Source organism: Balaenoptera physalus (assembly GCF_965194825.1).
Source record: "Balaenoptera physalus genome assembly, chromosome: 1".
In the NCBI taxonomy this organism is placed as follows: Eukaryota; Metazoa; Chordata; class Mammalia; order Artiodactyla; family Balaenopteridae; genus Balaenoptera; species Balaenoptera physalus.
In genome coordinates, this window is record NC_138882.1 from 145,247,461 (window position 1) to 145,268,733 (window position 21,273).

Here is a 21,273-nt window from a genome sequence, read left to right on the forward strand (position 1 = left end):
ATCTTCAGATCATAGATGAAGGAACTGAAAAACAAAGAGGTCAAGTGCCTTGCCCAGGTCATAAGGCTGAGAAGTGGCAGAGCCACATTTGAGGCCCAGGTTCTAGGTCCTTAATCCCCAAACTGTATTCGTTCTTTTATATGGCTATAACATGGCTCATTTAACTAATCCCTTATTGATGGGCATTTAAGTGACTTCTAGTTTTTCTCTTATAAATGAAATTTTGTTTCTTGGCACTCTCCCTATCACATCAAGCTACCCATTTGGGGTAGAGTTTCTGGATTAGCCATTGTAAAAGGCAGAATGTTCATTGGGTAGGCTGTTCTTGGACCTCCACAATCTGGATTCTTTGCTAGCTCTCTAGTGCCAGAGGGAGATGATTTGTCCCTCCTCTCCCAGGATTCAAGAAGGTTTCTGATGGGAGGCTCCACAGGGCTAACACCCAGCCACCAAACACAGCAATACCTCATAGGAAGTGGGGGCCTAATTGGTTCTGTCTGCCAAGTGTATGGTCCTGGGTGGCCAGGTGGCAGCCACAGTTGCCTGGTACAGAGACCCTCATTACCACCTTGACTAAGTGGTAAAGGGAATCCTGCCACGGCGAAAGAAGTAAACCAATCAGAACTCCTTCTAGATCCTTATTCCTCATACACAGATGAAAATAAGCCTTCCTGCCTGGGATGTAACAGGCAATCTGGACCAGCTGAATTTGCTCTAAAAGAAAAGTAGCTGATAGAGACTTGAGCCAACATGCATGAGGACAGGCAAGTATGAAACTCTGTTCTAAATCACAGATAAATTTGAAGAGTATAGTTAGTAGGAGGTAAGTAAAGCTGAAAATGTTAAGAGAATCCATAGTTTCATGTATCCAAGAACAGTAAGATAGCTTAGAAATCAACAAATACAAACTTTCATTTCACAAATGAAGAATAAGAGGCCCAGAGAGCTTAAATGATGGTTCAAGGTCTCACAGTTAGAGCCTGGCTCTTCTCACTGCCAGCCCTAGGACCTTTTGTCTCTAAATTCTCTCCTTCCATGTCTCTGAAAATACATATATGCTGTTTACACTGTTTCTCAGAAGCATCAGCTCTGCCTTCTCTCAAAAAATAAAAAAAGAATGTATGACTAGAAACAGACTCAGTAGCGCAGTTTCAAAAATAAAATCAAAGTGTGCTTTTTGCATCTGGCAGCATGAAAATGAAAGTGTTAGTGCTTTAATTTTAATAATTATCACAGTTAATTGGTAGTATGTTCTTTTCAAAGTCCTTTTGCATGTTTTATCTTGTTCTCCACAACAGCCGTTGAGGTAGGTAGAGACACATGATGTTATCCTCATTTTATAGATGAATAGACAGATGTCAGGGACATTTCCACTTGACTGTGCATTGGCAGCTGAGATTCAACAAGTTCAAAGACAAACCTTTGATCCTGCTCTTCTTCCTGTGGTCTGTGTCTCACAGAAAGGTCCCACAACTCTCCCAGTTGCATAAGCAAGAAATCCGGGCATGCTTTCCTCCTCTCCATCCCTAACTCTGATATCCAACTAACCACTGAGCCCTTTAAATTCCATCTTTTTTATGTCTCTCAAAGTGTCCTCTTACTTCTGTTTCCTCTGCCATCATCCTAGTCAGACCACCATTACACATCAGTAGGAAGATTTTAATTATCTTGAAACAGGACTTATTTGTCTATGCTTTCTTCTCTTTATTGGTCAGCTGTGGTAATAATAATGCTGTGGGACAAGCAAGCCCAATACTCAGTGGTTTATAACAATAATCATTTTCGTTCACATCACATATGTGAGTAAGACAGCTTTTACTTATTCCAGTAGGACTTTCGAGGCTTGGCTCCAGACTACAGATTTGGTTCAGGTCTGCCCTGTTTTTCTTATTGTTCTGAATCCAATGGGCTCCTCAAGGCAAGCTCTTCTCATGGTAATGGAAACATTTCAAGAGGACAAACACAACTGCATTACTCAACCACAAGTACATTTTAAGTCTTTGCTTATGTCATATCCACTAACATCCCACTGGCCAAAGCAAGCCACATGGCAAAGCACAACACCAATGGGGCAGGGATATATATATGCTACCTCTTTTAGGAGGAATTTCAAAACCACTGATCAAGTGTAGCCCCTACTTAGAACACTTGAACACCATTGTTTAATCGTCACTGCCCTAGTAGAAAATTCAAACTCCTTGACTTACTGCACCAACTCAACTCTGTTCACTGCTTACTTCCCTTCTATCCCCACCTTTCACTAAACTGAACTTCTATGTCCCAAATAGAGTTCTGCTTCTTTTGATCTCCTATCCTTTGACCATGCAATTACTTTTATGCGAAATTCTCTTCCCTCCTTCTTTATTTAACTCCTAATTACATTGGGGTCTCAACACAGATATCAGGTCTATCAAGAAACATCATTGTCTCACCGCCAAAACTGCCTTTTCTAAGGTACATCTACATCTATCTGTGCATACCCTTATGGCAGATGTTGTTATACTGTTAAAATAGTTTGTTTCCTTGTCTATCTCCTTCCATGAGTCTGTAAATTCCTTGAGAATATTCATTTTTGTTTCCAAAATGCATCTCTCTATATATTAACCCAAAGCCAACGTATTATTTAATGGAGAAACACTAGAGGCTTTCACATTAGAGTCAGGAGAAGTCAAAGTACCCAATATCCCTGCTTGTTTTTAATATTATGTTGGAGGTAATAGCTAATATAATTAAACAAGAGAAAGCAATCACAGGCATAATAATTAAAAAGGAGGAAGATCTCTTTTCAGATGGTAAGATTATATATATAAACTCTCACAATTTCTAATGAAGAAACAATTAAAACAGTAAGAGGGACTTCCCTGATGGCCCAATAGTTAAGAATCTGCCAATGCAGGGGACACGGGTTTGATCCCGGGTCCGGGAAGATCCCACATGCCATGGAGCAACTAAGCCTGTGCACCACAACTACTGAGCCTGCGCTCTAGAGCCCGTGAGCCACAACTACTGAAGCCCACGTGCCTAGAGCTCATGCTCTGCAACAAGAGAAGCCACCGCGATGAGAAGCCCTTGCACCGCAACAAAGAGTAGCCCCCGCTCGCTGCAACTAGAGAAAGCCCACACGCAGCAACAAAGACCCAACGCAGCCATAAATAAATAAATAAATAAATAAATAAATAAATAAATAAATAAATTTATTTAAAAAAAGAACAGTAAGAGAATTTGGCAAAATAGAGTTATAGCATTAATATCCACAAATCAATGGCTTTCATATATACACACACACACACACACACACACACACACACACACACACACACATACGTACGTACAAAAACTAGTTAGAAAATAAAATCGAAAACACCATTTACAATAGCAAATAGATACTTAACTAAATTAACTAAATAAATAAATCAAATACATAGGTATAAACTGAACAAGAAATAATGTCCAAACATTTTTGAGGAAAAATATAAAATACTCCTGAAAAACATGAGTATATTTGAATGATGGAAAGGCATGCTATTATATTCTTGTACAGAAAAAATTAACATCATCAATTTCTATCAAAATCCCAATGACCTTTTTTGTATAAACATAAAAACTCATCCTAAAATTCATATGGAATCTCAAGGGACCTTGAATATCCAAAACAATCCTGAAAAAGAACAAAGCTGGAGGACTTATACTTTCTGATTTCAAAACTAACTGCAATGATACAATAATCAAAATGGTATAGTACTGGCATAAAGACAGACATATGGACCAATGGAATAGAATAGGGAGTCCAAAAATACACCTTCATATATATGCTGAAATGATTTTTTTTTTTAGATTTATTTATTTATTTTTGGCTGCGTTGGGTCTTCGTTGCTGTGCGTGGGCTTTCTCTAGCTGCGGGGAGTGGAGGCTACTCTTCGTTGTGGTGCACGGGCTTCTCATTGTGGTGGCTTCTCTTGTTGCAGAGCATGGGCCCTAGGGTGTGCGGGCTTTAGTAGTTGCGGCGCACGGATTCAGTAGTTGTGGCTCGCAGGCTCTAGAGCGCAGGCTCAGTAGTTGTGGCTCACGGGCTTAGTTGCTCCGTGGCATGTGGGATTTTCCCGGACCAGGGCTCGAACCCGTGTTTCCTGCATTGGCAGGCGGATTCTTAACCACTGTGCCACCAGGGAAGCCTGAAATGATTTTTTGACAAGGATGCCAAGATGATTCAATTGGAAAAAGACGGTTTTTTCAACAAATGGTACTGGGAAAACTGGATATCTGCATACAAAAGTATGATCACCATATACAAAAATTAACTCAAAATGAATCTATGCCTTAAATATAAGATATAAGCCTATAAAACTCTTAAAAGGAAAAATAGGGAAAAACCTTCACATTAGATCTGGCAATGATTTCTTGGATCTGACCCCAAAGGCATAGGCACCAGAATAAAAAATTGACAAACTGGATTTCATGAAAATTTTAAAATGTTGTGCATCAAAAGACACTATCAAGAGAGTAGAAAGGCAGCCCACAGAATGGGAGAAAATATGTGCAAAACATATATCTGATAAGGGGATTAAAGTCCAGAATATATAGAGAACTCCTAAAGCTCAACAACAACAAAAAAATCTGATTCAAAAATGGGTAAAGGCCTCGCATAGACATTTCTCCAAAGAAGATACACAATGACCAATAAGCACATGAAGAGATATTCAACATCACTATCACATTAGCGAAATGCAAATCAAAACTATAATGAGGTACCACCTCATATGCATTAGGATAGCTACTAGTAAAAAAAAAAAGAAAGGAAAAAAAACAGGAAATAACAAATGTTTGCAAGGATGTAGAGAAACTGGAACCCTTGTGCATTGTTGGTGAGAATGTAATATGGTACAGCCGCTGTGCAGCAGTTTCTCAAAAAGTTAAAAATAGAATTACCATTAGGTCCAGCTAGTCCATTTCTGATAATACACAAAAGAGTTGAAAGGAAGGTCTCAAGGAGATATTTGTACAGCCATGTTCATAGCAGCATTATTCACAATAGCTAAAAGAAACCCAAATGTCCATCAACAGATGAATGGATAAGCAAAATGTGGTGTATGCCTACAATGGAATATTTTTCAGCGTTAAAAATGTAGGAAAGTCTGATACAGGCTACAACACGGATAATTTTCACATTTGCTAAGTGAAATGAGCCTGTTACAAAAAGGCAAATACTGTGTGGTTTTACTTATACAAGATACTCAGAGTAGTCAAATCATAGAGACAGAAAGTAGAATGGTGGCGCCAGGGCCTGAGGGGAGGAGGGAATAGGCAGTTGTTTAATAGGTATAGAGTTTCAGTTTTGTATGATAAAAAGAGTTCTGCGGATGCATGGTGGTGATGGTTGCACAATAATATGAGTAGACTTAATACTACTGAACTGTGCACTTAAAAATGGTGAAGGGGCTTCCCTGGTGGCGCAGTGGTTGAGAATCTGCCTGCCAATGCAGGGGACACGGGTTCGAGCCCTGGTCTGGGAAGATCCCACATGCCACGGAGCAACTAGGCCCGTGAGCCACAACTACTGAGCCTGCGCGTCTGGAGCTTGTGCTCCGCAACAAGAGAGGCCGCGATAATGAGAGGCCCGCGCACCGCGATGAAGAGTGGCCCCCGCTTGCCGCAACTAGAGAAAGCCCTCGCACAGAAACGAAGACCCAACACAGCCATAAATAAATAAAATTTTAAAAAATAATAATAACTGCACAATGGTACAAGAAAATGGGCAATTTCCTCTATAATCTAAGGGAAAATTTTCTCAACTGTGACTCAACATGCAGATACAATAAGAAAAAACGTGATAATTCTGATTACACATATGTGGCCAGAACCACTATCAGCAAAGTACATAGATACTTAACAAACTGGGGAAAATATCTGCGACTTATATCATAGATAAATATATCCCTAACAGATAGAATCTTCTATCTAAAAATTAAGAAGAAAAAAAACAGTAAACTATTAGAAAAATGAACAAAATATAGGAACAGACAGGTCACAGAATGATAAATATAAATGACCCTTAAACATATCAAGAAATATAGCCTTGCTCTTAATAAAAGGAATGTAAGTTAAAACCACCTTGAGAGGGCTTCCCTGGTGGCGCAGTGGTTGAGAGTCTGCCTGCCAATGCAGGGGACACGGGTTCGAGCCCTGGTCTGGGAGGATCCCACACGCCACGGAGCAACTGGGCCCGTGAGCCACAATTACTGAGCCTGTGCATCTGGAGCTTGTGCTCCGCAACAAGAGAGCCTGCGATAGTGAGAGGCCCACGCACTGCGATGAAGAGTGGCCCCCACTTGCCGTAACTAGAGAAAGCCCTCGCACAGAAACGAAGACCCAACACAGCCATAAATAAATAAATAAATAAATAAATAAATAAATAAATGGATCATCACGTTTAAAAAAAAAAAAACACCTTGAGATATAATTTCTCACCTATTACACTGGCAAAAGTCCAGAAAATTGACAACATACTTTGTTAGAAGGTAGAGGAAATTTAAAATGGAACAACCACTTTGGAAGGAAATTAGGCAATAATCAGCAAAACTACTTATGTATGAATTTTTTGACATGAAAATCTCACTTTCAGAAGTCTATCCCGGGGCTTCCCTGGTGGCACAGTGGTTGAGAGTCTGCCTGCCAATGCAGGGGACACGGGTTCGAGCCCTGGTCTGGGAGGATCCCACATGCCGCGGAGCGGCTGGGCCCGTGAGCCACAATTACTGAGCCTGCGCGTCTGGAGCCTGTGCTCCCCAACGGGAGAGGCCGCGATAGTGAGAGGCCCGCGCACCACAATGAAGAGTGGCCCCCGCTTGCCGCAACTGGAGAAAGCCCTCGCACAGAAACGAAGACCCAACACAGCCATAAATAAATAAATAAAAATTAAAAAAAAAAAAGCAACAGTCTTTAAAGATTATAAAAAAAAAAAAAAGAAATCTATCCCAAAGGTATACTGGAAATATATTTAACAATTTATGTAGAAGGTATTCATTGCAGCATTACTTATTATATCAAAAACTGTAAACAACCTAAATTTCCATCAACAAGGGACAGGTTGAAAATACTAAGGTACATCCATACATGGAGTATTATAAAAACTTTAATAAAATTGTAGAAAGTAATGAAGAATATCACTATATATATGAATCATATATATACACACATATACATACATATAATTGGATATATCCATACTATATATCATTGTATGGAATAATATAGCTAGATATACTATTAATTAAACAAAAGCAAAGTGAAGAAAAGTATGTAGATTATGCGTCTAAATATCTATTATTGCTTATGTTTTTAAAAATGAAGGAATTAATAAAAACTTTGTTTTTTAAAAATGGTTACCTATTGGGACTAGAGGGAATATAATGGAGGGATCAAGAATAGAAACCACAAATCTCTGACTAAATCTTGTTCTGTAGATTTGGCTTTGGAACGATTTAAATATTTTACATAAATATAAAACTAACTTAAATGTTTAAAAAACTCAAGCCCTAAAAATTGAAAACAAAATAAAGTAAGTCTGTTTTAGTTATCTATTGCTGCATAACAAATTGTCTGAAAAGGTGACCACTTAAACCAATAACCATATATCATCTCTCACTGTTTCTGAGGGACAAGAATCCAGGAATGGCTTAGATGAGTAGTTCTCGCTCAAGGTCTCCCATGAAATTTCATGCCAAATGTCAGCAGGAATGCAGTCACCTGAAGGCTTACCCAGGGCTAGAAGATCCACTTCTAGGCCCTTTTGAGTGGCTACTGACAGAGGCCTCAGTTACTTGCTGTCTGTAGCCAGAGATATTGTCTCTTTTCAATTTGGGCCTCTCCATAGGGCTGCTTGTGACATGGTATCTGGCTTCCCCAACATAAGTTATCCCAGAAAGAGAGAGAGAGAGAGAGTGTGTGTGCACAACCAAAACTGAAGCCCCAATGTCTTTTTAATAACCTAATCTCAGAAGTGGCATACCATCACTTGTACAGTGTTCTTCCATTGGTTATCCAGACTAATTCTAATTAAGTGTGGAGGGGAAGGCCTGCACAAGAACGTGAGTACTAGGAGGCAGGGATCACTGGGGCCGCCTTGGAGACTAGCTACCACGTGAACCTATGTATTAATTGACAGCAAAGCCAAAGAGCGTGGAACTATTGTAAATAACTTTAAAACATAATGATTTCACTGTATGTCTCTAGTGGGGTATACACTCTAAGGAAAATTTTTTTGAAAAAATACCTTTAAAGGTTTTCAGTAACCATTATGTTGATATTGTTCTTCTGTATGTGTACTGGGGGATAAAGCAAATGAGACACTATCTTCGTGGTTTTGGGACTTGGAATTTCTAGTGTAGGAGAAATGAAATATAGCTATAATATTGATGAGACAATATAAAACTCCTATACTCCTACATCTGATTTGGAAATATCAGTATGAACTTTTTTTAAAAAAATACATTTCCTAGCCTTGTCCATTGAAAAATGTAGAAACAATCCCATGTGAATGAGCACCCTACCACCTGCATTGTGTTCAGTAAATTCTAAAGGCTGATTCCAGCTTTGAGCCTGTAACATCTGCTTACCCCAAAAACAATGTAGATACCAAAGACCTTCCAAGACTTGTCAAGAAAAGACTCAGGATCTAACTTAAAATGGCTCCCACTAAAAAAAAAAAAAAATTAAAGGCTCCCACTAGTCAAAGTGGGACATTTTGGATATCAATAAAAATAATAATTATAATAAATCTATTATAATTTAAATCTTTAAATCTAAAGGCATTCAATATGTTTAAATCCATAAGTTTACAGTGATTTTTAAAAACGAAAACAAAAACAATTGGTCACCTCTGAAGAAAGCTAGGACACAAACAATTTTTAAATTAGTGCATTAAAGAATCAAGGATTTATTCAATGTGCCTTTTCTCCACAAACTGTATCTTAGATAATGGTTGATAAGGGACAGTCTCTCTTTAGAGAAATATTACTACCAATAAATGAGAAGTAATAGTAGAGTGAGAATACCACTATTTTCTAAAATCCTAACGAAAAAAAATGGACTAAAGCAATGATTATCAGTGCCTGTGAATAACACAAAAAGGAAGACAACCTGACAGCATTTGCTTCCATGGGAAAATATACCAACTATGAAACGATTGAACTTGACTGTGATCAAGATTCTAGATCTAACTGCTGTTTTACAGGAATTATATGGGCCAATTTGTTAAACAGCAACAAAATCCAGACGGTGGAAAACTTTACAGGGCAGACAACTCAGCTTCTTCAACAAATAAATTACAAGGGAAAAAATGTGAAAAGAAAGGTGGTGGGGGGGTAGGAAGAATTAGAAATTTTTTTTTTTTTTTTGGGCTGCATTGTATCTTCGCTGCTGCATGCGGGCTTTCTCTAGTTGCAGAGAGCAGAGGCTACTCTTCATTGTGGTGCACGGGCTCTAGGCTTCAGTAGTTGTGGTGCACGGGCTTAGTTGCTCCGCGGCATGTGGGATCTTCCCAGACTAGGGCTTGAACTCATGTTCCTTGCATTGGCAGGTAGATTCTTAACCACTGCGCCACCAGGGAAGCCCAGGAAGAACTAGAAATTTTAAAAGATGTAAGTGATATTAACCAGTTGCAATATGTGGATATTATTTGGCTCCTGATTTGAATAAACAAACTAATAATACTATTTATCAGATAATTGGGGGATTTTGAACACTCACTAGGTAGTTGATGATATTAAGGAATTACTGTTAATAAGGAATTTTTTAGTGTAATAATGTCATTGTGGTTATGTTTAAAAAGAATCTTTATCCTTTGGTCAGTGGTTCACAAATTTTATTGTGCATTAGAATTACTGGAGTACTTGTTAAAACACAGATTTCTAGGCTCCCAACCCTAGAAATTCTCATTCAATGGGTCTAGGGTGGGTCTTGAGAATTCACATTTCTAACAAGTTTCAAGGTGATACTGAGGCTTGTGACCCAAGGACCACACTGTAAAAATCACTGCTTTATAAATACATGCTCAAACAATGCAGATGAAATAATACACTGCCTGGGGTTCACGTCATCTCTGGTGGGAGGTGATGTGGATATAAAGAAACAAGGTTTTCAGTTGATAACTGAAGCTTGGTGATGAGTTTATGGAGTTTCATCATACTATTCTCGCTACATGTGCCTATGTGTAAATTTTTCCATAATTAGAAGTTAAAATTTAAATAAAATATAAATTTTACAAAAATAAATAAGCCAAATGATTAACTCTAATATTTACTGTATTAATATGTTTAAAGTATATATTAAAATCATATATATATTAATTTGGAAATACTATTTTTTCAATTCTACATTTCTCAAAAACTATCAAATATTTTACATGCATCTTTCTCATGGTTGTATTTATTATCACTAGTGTCCTTTTTTGAGCCATTTAGCAGCCTTCTAGAATGCATCAAGACCTTGGCCTAAGTTATTTAAGAAATAGAACTTTTCAACTCTGCATTTAATGCTGTCTCTCTAAATTTTCACCCAAGTCACAGCTATCCATTGCCTAATATTAAGACAGTTTGTTGCGTTCACTTGTCTTGGTGCAGAGTATTCATGTCTTCTACAATATAACCACTTAAAAATAGTTTTATTTATAAGCCATCTCTTTAAAAGACTTGTTTACACTTCCAACACTTTCAAGTTCTAACGCCCAAGGACAGTTGCTGAATCTGTGTTAAATTTCTGTGCTTCATTTGTACCGATTCTTTGAGGTCAATATTACAAAACTAGCATCACTCAAAGTTATTTCAGGCTACTGTGTCATCCATTCCCAAGCAGTATTTTTTGATTCAAAGTAAAACAAATGAGAGAAAGCTGTAGTATCAGAGACTTTATAGGTACTCTGACAACTCCTGAAGTCAGAAACATAGTGATTCTTGATCAGAATTTCCCATTTTATCTTCTTTGACACTTTAGGAACACTCTTTGCTTTTGAAAAACAGCCCAGGATGATTTATATCAGTGAAAGGAGAAGCCTGAGGCCTGGCGTGCCCTTGGCCTGAACAAGACATCGTCATCATTCTGACACTGTCTTTCTTGGTTTCTTCTTCAAGTTCAGTGTTTTTCTTGACGCTGGGAGTCAGCAGGATACAAGAGAGTTCTGGCCTTCATAGGGTTCTAAAGAAGCATTTATCAACACATCATTCTCATGGAGTCAAGGTGTTCTTTAGTCCCCTTTATTCCCATTTATACACCAAATTTATTGAGTGCCTTTATCTTTGACACAAGAGATACAGGTGAACAAGGCAGGTATGATTGCTGACCGCCCCTCATAGATCTTTTGGAAGGAGATACACAAAAAATAGCAAACAAATTCATAATATAGTTGTACAATATGCAAAATATTTAAAATACATTATGGCATTCATTCTTCACAGCATTCTTGGGAGCACAATATATTTTCCCCTTTCCATAGGCAAGGCCATAAAATTTAGTCTGTAATGTCTAGGCCAAAAGATCTATGGGGGGCAGTCAGCAATCATACCTGTCTTCTTCACCTGTATCTCTAGTGCCAAAGATAAAAGCACTCAATAAATTTGGTGTATAAATGGGAATAAAGGGACTAAAGAACACCTTGACTCGATGAGAATGATAAGTGTTGATAAATGCATCTTTAGAATACTATAATATAGAAGTGTATCAATTCTTAGAGGCAGAAAATATTTATATGTACCTGAAAATATAAATATTTTATATTACAAGTAATTTATAAAGAAACGTATTGTTCTGAGAACACTATGTCTGAAATACCTAACTAAATACCTTGCAGAATGAAACTGTTCTGTGGACGGACTGTGGAATCGTTCTCATCCCAGAGGAAAGGTGAAAAGCAGGGTCCAAATCTTTTTTTTTTTTTTTTTAAGTATTTATTTATTTATTTATTTATTTATTTATGGCTGTGTTGGGCCTTCGTTTCTGTGCGAGGGCTTTCTCTAGTTGCGGCAAGCGGGGGCCACTCTTCATCGCGGTGCGCGGGCCTCTCACTATCGCGGACTCTCTTGTTGCGGACCACAGGGCTCCAGACGCGCAGGCTCAGTAGTTGTGGCTCACGGGCCCAGTTGCTCTGCGGCATGTGAGATCTTCCCTGACCAGGGCTCAAACCCGTGTCCCTGCACTGGCAGGCAGATTCTCAACCACTGCGCCACCAGGGAAGCCCAGGGCCCAAATCTTATCTGCACAATTTACTAGGGAGTAAATTTTGGGCAAGTCTAGCCTAGTCCTAGATCTACTAAAAACATTACCATGACTCCCCACTGCCCTCAGGATAAAGCACAGATACTAACAATAGTTAAGGCTATTCACCTCCTTTCTCCTGCCTCCCTCTCCAGCCTTGCCTTTTGTCTTTCCAAAAACTTAAGTGATGCTCTGAGAACATCCATTACTCTCTTTTAGGCACGTGTGTGCACCTTTGAGGTTTTCTACATCCAGTTTCCTTTTCCAGTACTCTTCCTTCTTCTCTTCTCCTCTTTATTCCCCTTTATTCCCATTCCGTCTATCACGGAAGTCTCCACTACTTAGCCTATCCAAATCTAGCTCATATTTCAAGCCTAGACTTAAATGTCATTGCTTCCAGACCTGGACCACCAAGTCCAGGTTAGATGGACCCATGGGCTGTTCTAATAGTGTCCCTTACCATCCCATGGTGTACTATCACAGTCGCTTGCCATGCCTCTCATCATTTGTAAGCTCTGTGAGAGCAGAAGCCATATCTGTTTTATTCACTGTAGGGCCTATCACAGTGCCTGGCCTAGCCTAGGCAAGCCATAAATATTTCTTAAATGAAGGAATACAGTTACTTAACTTCTGTAAGCCTCAGCATTCCAAATATAAAAAGGTACAAATACTACCTACCTTATAGGGTTGTTGTACGGATTAAATTGAATGATATAAACAAAGTACTCATACGGTACCTTGTAGAGAGTATGTGCCCAATATATGTCTTGTTATTATTATGCCTATTTTAGAACCCTCTGCCACTCCTGCTCACTCTGCCCACTCTAGAGACCCTCTTGAATTTCTCTTTAAAATATTTCATGACTATACAGCATCTGTAGGTTGCTATTCATACTGATAGGTTATTCAATGTAACTATCAATTAAGTACAGACACAGTTTTCAGATCCTTCTGATAATGTCTCCTTTCAATTACTTGACATTAAAAATAGCCATGTGATTCAATTTGTACCCAGGATTTTATTTTAATCAGGTATGGCAAGGTGACACATATAGAGGCAACTGCCTTTGAAAGAATGTATTATTTACATTTCCAGTGAAAAGGGGGCATGCCACACCATGCAGGGCCACATGTAGAAGCACCAGAGTCAATCAAGAGGCAGAGGAGTGAGGGGAAAGCACAGGCCACAGCCTTTACTGGGGTTTCCATGGGAAAGGTAATGCAGGGCAGGGTAAATAGACCAGAACTGGCTGGTTTGAACAATTCCAGTGGGCTTTGGGCCCACTGGAGGCCCAAAGAGGGGCTGTCCCCAGTCTGATATCTGGACCTGGGTAGACTTAGGGCAGGGGAAATATTGGCTTGGTGTGTGAGAGTTAGATAAAGGAGGTGGTTGGAGATATGGACTTAGGATTGGTTGGTTCACATATTAAAGATGTATTAGCAGGCAAGCTGCTTACTATCTCTAGGAATTAGTTAGCCCTTGAAGGGGCAGTCTCCTCCAGCCAGCAAGGTCCCCAAGATGTCAAACCATCATAAAATACAGAAAATAAAAAACATTATTAATACATCATACACCATGGCATGAGGGAATGGGATTTTATCATTGACCCTTGTTCCATCATTTATTCTGTTGTAACCTTTAATAACATTGCTCTTGGGGTGTAATATTCTGGGTGTTTTAATCTCTTCTATTCCATTCTTGACAAAGCTCACAATTGCCTTTGCTGCCCTTCTTGAATCTGCTAATTGAAACAGCCCAAAGATAGCCCTGTCTCTAATAATAGCCCTCCATTTGCCTATAAACACCTTATGGTCTACCTATTTTTTCTTCGTCACAGACACCTTCTTTATTGCACAAATGAAAAAGTGTCTAATTGTCCATTTATTTATCAAACTTGTGTTAATTGCATAATGATGAAGTTAATGTTGAGGTAACCTTTCTCTTCTGTGGGGATTCAATGACTCAATGACCACATGGGCTGAAGTCATTTGGAACTGTGAATGCGTTTTAAGTATTTGTTGACTCGGACTTCCCTGGTGGTGCAGTGGTTAAGAATCCACCTGCCAGTGCAGGGGACATGGGTTCGAGCCCTGGTCCGGGAAGATTCCACATGCTGCGGAGCAACTAAGCCCGTGCGCCACAACTACTGAGCCTGAGCTCTAGAGCCCGCGAGCCACAACTACTGAGCCCACGTGCCACAACTACTGAAGCCCACGCGCCTAGAGCCTGTGATCCGCAACAAGAGGAGCCACCGCAATGAGAAGCCCAAGCACTGCAACGAAGAGTAGCCCCCGCTAGACACAACTAGAGAAAAGCCCGTGCACAGCAACAAAGACCCAATGCAGCCAAAAATAAATAAATAAATAAATAAATAAATAAATAAATTTATTTAAAAAAAAAAAAGAATTTGTTGACTCATTCATATTCTCCCTTTTTTTCTCTTTCTCTTCACCCACCCCTTCTGATCCTTACTACCATTTGTCTGTTTCTTTAAGATTCCCAACAGGAAAATGTCTACTGCAGCTCTGTACCAACTGGAGACCAGTCCCTGTCCTATATCCATGGCCTCCCCAGGAGAAACCTTAGAGACTCGTCCTTAGAACAGATGGCAAGGGGCAGCTCTGACCAACCCAATGTGTGTATCCTAAGAGTTGTTGGGCTGTTTTCTATTGTGGTTGAAGGGGTATTATTTGTTGACTGTATATTTTGATGTGAAACAGATAATAAGAAGGTCTGAGCGTGGACTGGTGGACACCACACTCCACATGTCCCATCAGCTTTCAAGGAAGCTTCCCTGAGGAGTTCACAGGCAAACCTCAAATGATTCCCCTGAACATTGCATCTTACTTCCCCCTTCCTCCTCCCAGATCCAATGGGTCTCTAAGATTTGTTATTCTAAATTCTCATATAATCAAAAAATTATGTAAAAGACAGATGATACACATTAAGCTAAAGGAAAATATCCTAAAATAGGAAGAAATACTACCAGTGGATAAATCCCTTGTGAGCATGTGTTGATGGAAAATCAGGCCAAAACCAATCTCATAGGGCTAATCTGAGGATTTAGTAGTATAATAAATGCAAATTACCTGGTCTCATGTTTAGCATTTAGTAGGTACTCAAATAAATGTTAGTTCTATCTCCTGCCCATCCCTAATCTGTGAAAATAGAATCAGTTGTATATTTATGAGAAGTATTTAGCAATACAATATCAACCTATTAGTATAAACTCTCTGAATCTTCAGTTCAAGCCAATTCTCCAGCCTGAGATCTAGTTTCTATCAGGACCTTATCTGGCTTCCCATCCCCATGCTATGCCCTCTACTGCCCTGGCATTGTCTGCCCACCAGACCAGAATCCCTAGCATGTCATCCAGCCCAGCAATGGAAATGATGACATTCTTTTAGTCCTTTCCTATGTAAAAAAAAAAAGTCTGGAGTTTTTCACCTAGGTAAATAAGGCCTTGCCCCTCAGTAATCTGACTATATCTGTTGAATATATCTATGTAAGAGATGTGTGTGAGAGAGAGAAGCTAGAGGCTAGGTTATGCTGTTGTAACAAATTGCCCCAAAGTTTCAGTGGCTTAAAACAATAAAAGTTTATTTTTCATAATGAGTCCACCCCAGGGTCTTCTCAGTACCATCATCATCTTAGCTCCAAACCCATGCTGATGAAGCATCCACTCTGTAGGATTTTTGTAAGTGATGGCAGAGGGGAAGAAGAGAGACCTGGAGGGTGTCATGTCAGCAGTTTAATCCTCAGCCCAGAAGTAGCACATGTCACTTCTGCTCACAACTCGCTGGCCAGAACTGGTCATCACCCTACTCAACCACAAGACAACTAGGAAGTATTATTTTACCGTATGTCCAGAAGGGAAAATAAAATGAATAGTTGGTAAAAAAGCACTAATAATTATTATATTTTAAAACCTGTTTTTAACACTTTTAATGCTAAAACTTTTCCAAATACATTTTATCTCAGCAGGCATCTTCTTTCCCCTACATGTAAATTAAATGGGGATGTTCTGTTTGATATTTAATTTTCAGGTGAATTATGAAAAGCTACTCTGGTTTTTAAAAGTTGCAGCTTCAGATGATCCACAGCAAAACAAAAGAGTTGAGGACAGCAAGGTGAAAGAAACTCAGGGTGGTAGCCATCAGAGGTACTTTTCTCCCTTTTTGTGGGCATAGTGTTTGTAGACTTCAAGAGCTGGCAGGGATTGTGGAGGTCGTACACTCGAAAACTTCACCTAATGCAGAATCACTTTGCTCTTCACCAGCAGTTGGCTTCTGCTTATAGTTTTTTTTCTCTCTTGTACGCAGGCCAGCATAGAAAGTTATTTGCAACAATTACCAGCTTCTTAACGTCAAGCATGTGTCTTTTTTATGAAGTTGCCATGTGAAATGAAAAACCTCATTATGAAATGAGAAATGAGTGTATACCGGGGGAGAGTCCAGTTCATACAGTATTATTCCAGAAATATGTTCAGTCAGTGAACTCCTGGGTTACAGGCACTAGCAGAGAAAGGTTTGAGGTACAGAAATCAAAAATTCCTTCACATAATCTCAAAGGAAAGAAATGACTCAACGTAAAAATAGGATGTGAGGAATAGTGTTAGAAATGAGGCACAGTAAAGCATGATAGTCTCTGTGTTCTCCACGAAAAATGACAAAGTGCAGTGGTTAGGAGCATAACTTCCATTGACAGAAGCCTGTGCTCAATTCCTGTTTCTGCCCATTAGTGGCTCTGCAACATTTGGCTGGTCACTTAACCCTCTCTGTGCTTCCATTCTCCAACTGTAAAATGGGAACAATGATAGATTTCCTTTCACTTCATAGATTTGTGAGAGGAACTGAGTTAGTCAATGCAAAGTTCTTAAAAATAGTACCTGATAGATAGTAAGTGCTATATAAGTGTTTTTTACTATTTTAAACTATCCTACCAGAAGACACTCTTTCCCGTTGCAAATAATGTGATGTAGTGGTTAAGAGCCATGGCATTGAAGTGTATCACTTCACTCTAGGAAAAAGGCACAGTGTCCTATAAAAATATCCCTGGGCCAAGTGATAGACTTGATTCCTTTCTATGATGTGCCCTTTTTGACTGCAGTACTTCATTCAACACACATTCATTGAATGCCAGCTGCTTGCCAGGCACACTTTGCTGAGCACAGTGAATTCAGAGATTGGCAAGGCCCAGTCTCTCCCTCAGGGGTAAAGAAAGTGATGCTGCCATGTGGGTACACCAGTCAACTATCACTTGGTGCAACTGCCCTGCTGAGAGCTGTAAAGCCCTGGCAATATTTAATAATCAGCAACCACACTTCATATAGAACAGATAGTGAGATTTGTGCCCTGAAGGGTAGTAGACGATGCACCAGAACATATTGCCACTTATTGGCAGATATGTGTCTTACGAATCCTAGACAGAAAACTTTTCCTGAGCCCTAGACTAGGTTATATCTCTTTGCTATATGACCCCATAGCCCTTTCCCTTTATAACAGTCATTGTGCTTGTAATTACTTCTTTGACATTTGAGGTTAGGAATGGTATCTTTCCCGGCCAACTCAGTGTCCAGCATACTTCTAGCATAGTTCCTGGCACATGGGAGATGCTCAATAAATATCTGTGGAATGTCATTGGCACTCCAGTTATCCAGAGAGCTTGCATCACTTCACTCGCAGGGACATTCGGATATCTACTATGTAGAAAAGGTGCATAAAGACATCATTTTGAATTCATCAGAGAAGGTGCTGCTCTATATAAACCAGACAGTGTGTTTATGGAAGTGCAGGACTGATGACCTGTAATTAATCCAGGCTCTTTGTTAATTAATGTACAGCTCAGAAAAAGGCCCTCCCCGGTTCCGTCAGGTAGAGCCTTATATGGGGCACTCTGTGATGTTTAAAAAGCCTCCAGCATCACCAGTGGCAGCAGGAGTGGCAACGGCTCTCATCACCTAAGTTGGACCAGATGAAGTAAACTCCTGCAGCAGGTTTTTCTGCGAAATCCACCAGCTGCAGTAAATGGGTTCCATATAACACCTGCCCATTCAGTACTCCGTGTGCTGAGCCGAAGGCCAAAACCTTACGAATTCCTATCCACAGGAACTGGTGTTGCAAGAAAAGGAAAGAGGAAGGAAAACTTCTGATTCAAATCTGGGACAGATACATCAGATTGGTAAGGCCAATCTGCACAAGATCCACAGGATATAGGAGCAAAACAGACTCAGCCCACGTCTTATGGAGCAGTCTACTAGGAGGAAGAGTTAGTGGATTACAAGTTTTGGTCTATGTTCTAGTTCAATTGGTTGGTACCTCTGGGAGAACAGACTGTGGGACTCACTAGAGTGGAACAGACTTTAGTTAATCTATGCAATCTCCACATTTAGTCCCATGACGATGTTTCCCAGATTTAGAAGGCCTTACTAGGTGGGAAACAACAGCTGAAAGAATAAGGAAGCAATTGCAACTTGAGGGAGACTTATTAAGGAAAAGAACAAAGAACTATGAAAGAGTCTCTCAAGCAGGGGTTCTGGAGCAAAAGGAAGGCCGCCGGTGAGCCTCAATTCCCAGTTCCTCATTCAGGGACATCATATTGGCAGTTTGAAATCAGCCATGGTGGGAGTATTGGCACCATGAAAATTAGTAATGCTACAGATTAGGGCTTTATCTTGGAGAGCTAGTCGTTAAAGATTTACCAGCACACCACTGAAAGGAAACTGATTTACATGAGTGGAGGTTGGGGGATGTCATGGAATGTCCCTCTAGGGAAGTGGCACTTAAGTTGAGGGAGTGGAAATAAGGAAAAGCTTCACTGTGGAGAAGATAGTGCAGCTTGGATCTGGGAGGACACATACATTTGAATGTTAAATGAGTAAACATCTCAAACTAGTTTCACAAAATAAATGACTATAACATTTCATCACCCTATTGTTTTTTTGCCAATTATTTAAAGTAACAATAGTCAGTTAGATACACTATTTTAATAACTACTTACATTTGCATGCCAGACGGTAAGTAAATGATTGTTCCCAAACATTTTCTGGGTTTTCCAGATACAAAGAGCAGAGTCGAGGATAATGCAGGAAGTTCACCTGGTTCAAGATTTCCTTCTATATAGATTCCCTGGTTACAGGGATCTGGTAGGATCTGCTTTGCTTTGCTTTGCTTGTGGCGATGGACAGTTTGGAAATTTGATTTGTTATCAATAATTATCTGGGCTTAAGAAAAGTAAGATCAAGCAGGAAAAGTAAACTACTGTGGTCACTTCTAAGTTTTTCTAACCTGGATAAAAAGAGTTAGTGGATTACAAGTTTTGGTCTATGTTCTAGCTCAATTGGTTGGTACCTCTGGGAGAACAGACTGTGGGACTCAACTAGAGTGGAACAGACTTTAGTTAATCTATGCAATCTCCACATGTAGTCCCCTGACGAGGTTTCCCAGATTTAGAAGGCCTTACTAGGTGGGTCCTCTCATTCCACAGTATGTATTGGGGTGAGAGGTGTGGTGTGAAAGCACACAGCAGCTTTTTTTTTTTTAACATCTTTATTGCAGTATAATTGCTTTACAATGGTGTGTTAGTTTCTGCTGTAGAACAAAGTGAATCAGCTATACATATACATATATCCCCATATCCCCTCCCTCTTGCGTCTCCCTCCCACCCTCCCTATCCCATCCCTCTAGGTGGTCACAAAGCATGGAGCTGATCTCCCTGTGCTATGTGGCTGCTTCCCACTAGCTATCTATTTTACATTTGGTAGTGTATATAATAAATCCATGCCACTCTCTCACTTCGTCCCAGCTTACCCTTCCCCCCACTCCCCGTGTCCTCAAGTCCATTCTCTACGTCTGCATCTTTATTCCTGTCCTGCCCCTAGGTTCTTCAGAACCATTTTTTTTTTTCACATCTTTATTGGAGTATAATTGCTTTACAGTGCTCTGTTAGTTGCTGCTGTAGAGCAAAGTGAATCAACCATACAGCTTTGAGTGGATAATCTTTTCACAGCCTTTCTCCTGCCTCTCCAAGCAGTACTGCCCCTTAAGACTCCAACTCCCAGTCAGAAGTGAACCACCACCTGTTGGAGATCTTGAAGATGGCACTAAGGGCAACCAAGGGCAAACTCAACATGGAGAATCTCAACCGGAGTTTTCGAAAAGGAGATCGCTCATTCTGTGGCTACCTACCCCCACCCAAGGTAACCAAAATTAGATTTCAGATTCAGTCATCTCTAGAAGGCTACCTCGGGGCACTAGGTTTATAGTAAGAAGACACAGTTATATTATTCACTAAGAATAATACATACTGAGATACATAACTGACTAGCTTTGAAAGTAGGAATGCATATATACTATGTAGGTTCTAGGAGCATTTATATAATGTAAGTTCAGTATTTATTGTGTAAGTCTAATAATCATTTCCCAAATTTCAATCAACCAGGAGGAAAGTGATGTGCTAAAGAAACAGAATGTTTACAGTAAAAGATTTCCTCTTCCTGTTTTTACATCTAATCCCTTATATGATAAATTGGCCATCCCTTTGGAAATCAAGCAATATCTTGTTTAATAGAAATTTAAAAGTGATTAGAAGACACTAAAATAAAAATTCAAATTAACAAAAAAGAAGGCACAGTTATGATCTGTGTTCTGCCTGTGGATTACATTTCACAATTGTTTGTTTTCTGTGCCCAAGAGGAGAAAAACAAGAGAGAAAAGGAATTGTGAAATGTGCAGAATTGGTCCAGGCATTACTTACACTGGGCTATGTTTTACGCTAACAATAGACAATATGACAATACCAAATAATCTTTCACAATGGAAAACAAATATTTTTCTAAGGCCAAGTGTTCATTTCTAACACCCTCTACCAGCTTCCAGTGAGGTTAGCAGGTGGTACTCTGTTCCTTAGGGACACCAAATGTAGGGACTGATGTGATTTACTGCTGACAGAGATTAGCAAGCTGTTTGGGAGCATTAATTAACAGTGCAGATATGTTTCATGAAAGAGGATCCAGAACCATATTAACTCAT

General features: G+C 39.6%; 1 protein-coding gene across 1 annotated transcript in view; it reads left to right on the plus strand.

The window, feature by feature from the left end:
- LOC309640237 (uncharacterized protein C1orf87) overlaps positions 1-21,273 on the plus strand; it is a 123,206-nt gene that overhangs the window by 46,246 nt on the left and 55,687 nt on the right. The window contains 4 exon segments of the mRNA XM_082418744.1: positions 14,751-14,943; positions 16,268-16,406; positions 20,252-20,285; positions 20,289-20,441. Of these exon segments, the coding sequence (XP_082274870.1) occupies positions 14,751-14,943; positions 16,268-16,406; positions 20,252-20,285; positions 20,289-20,441 (519 nt within the window).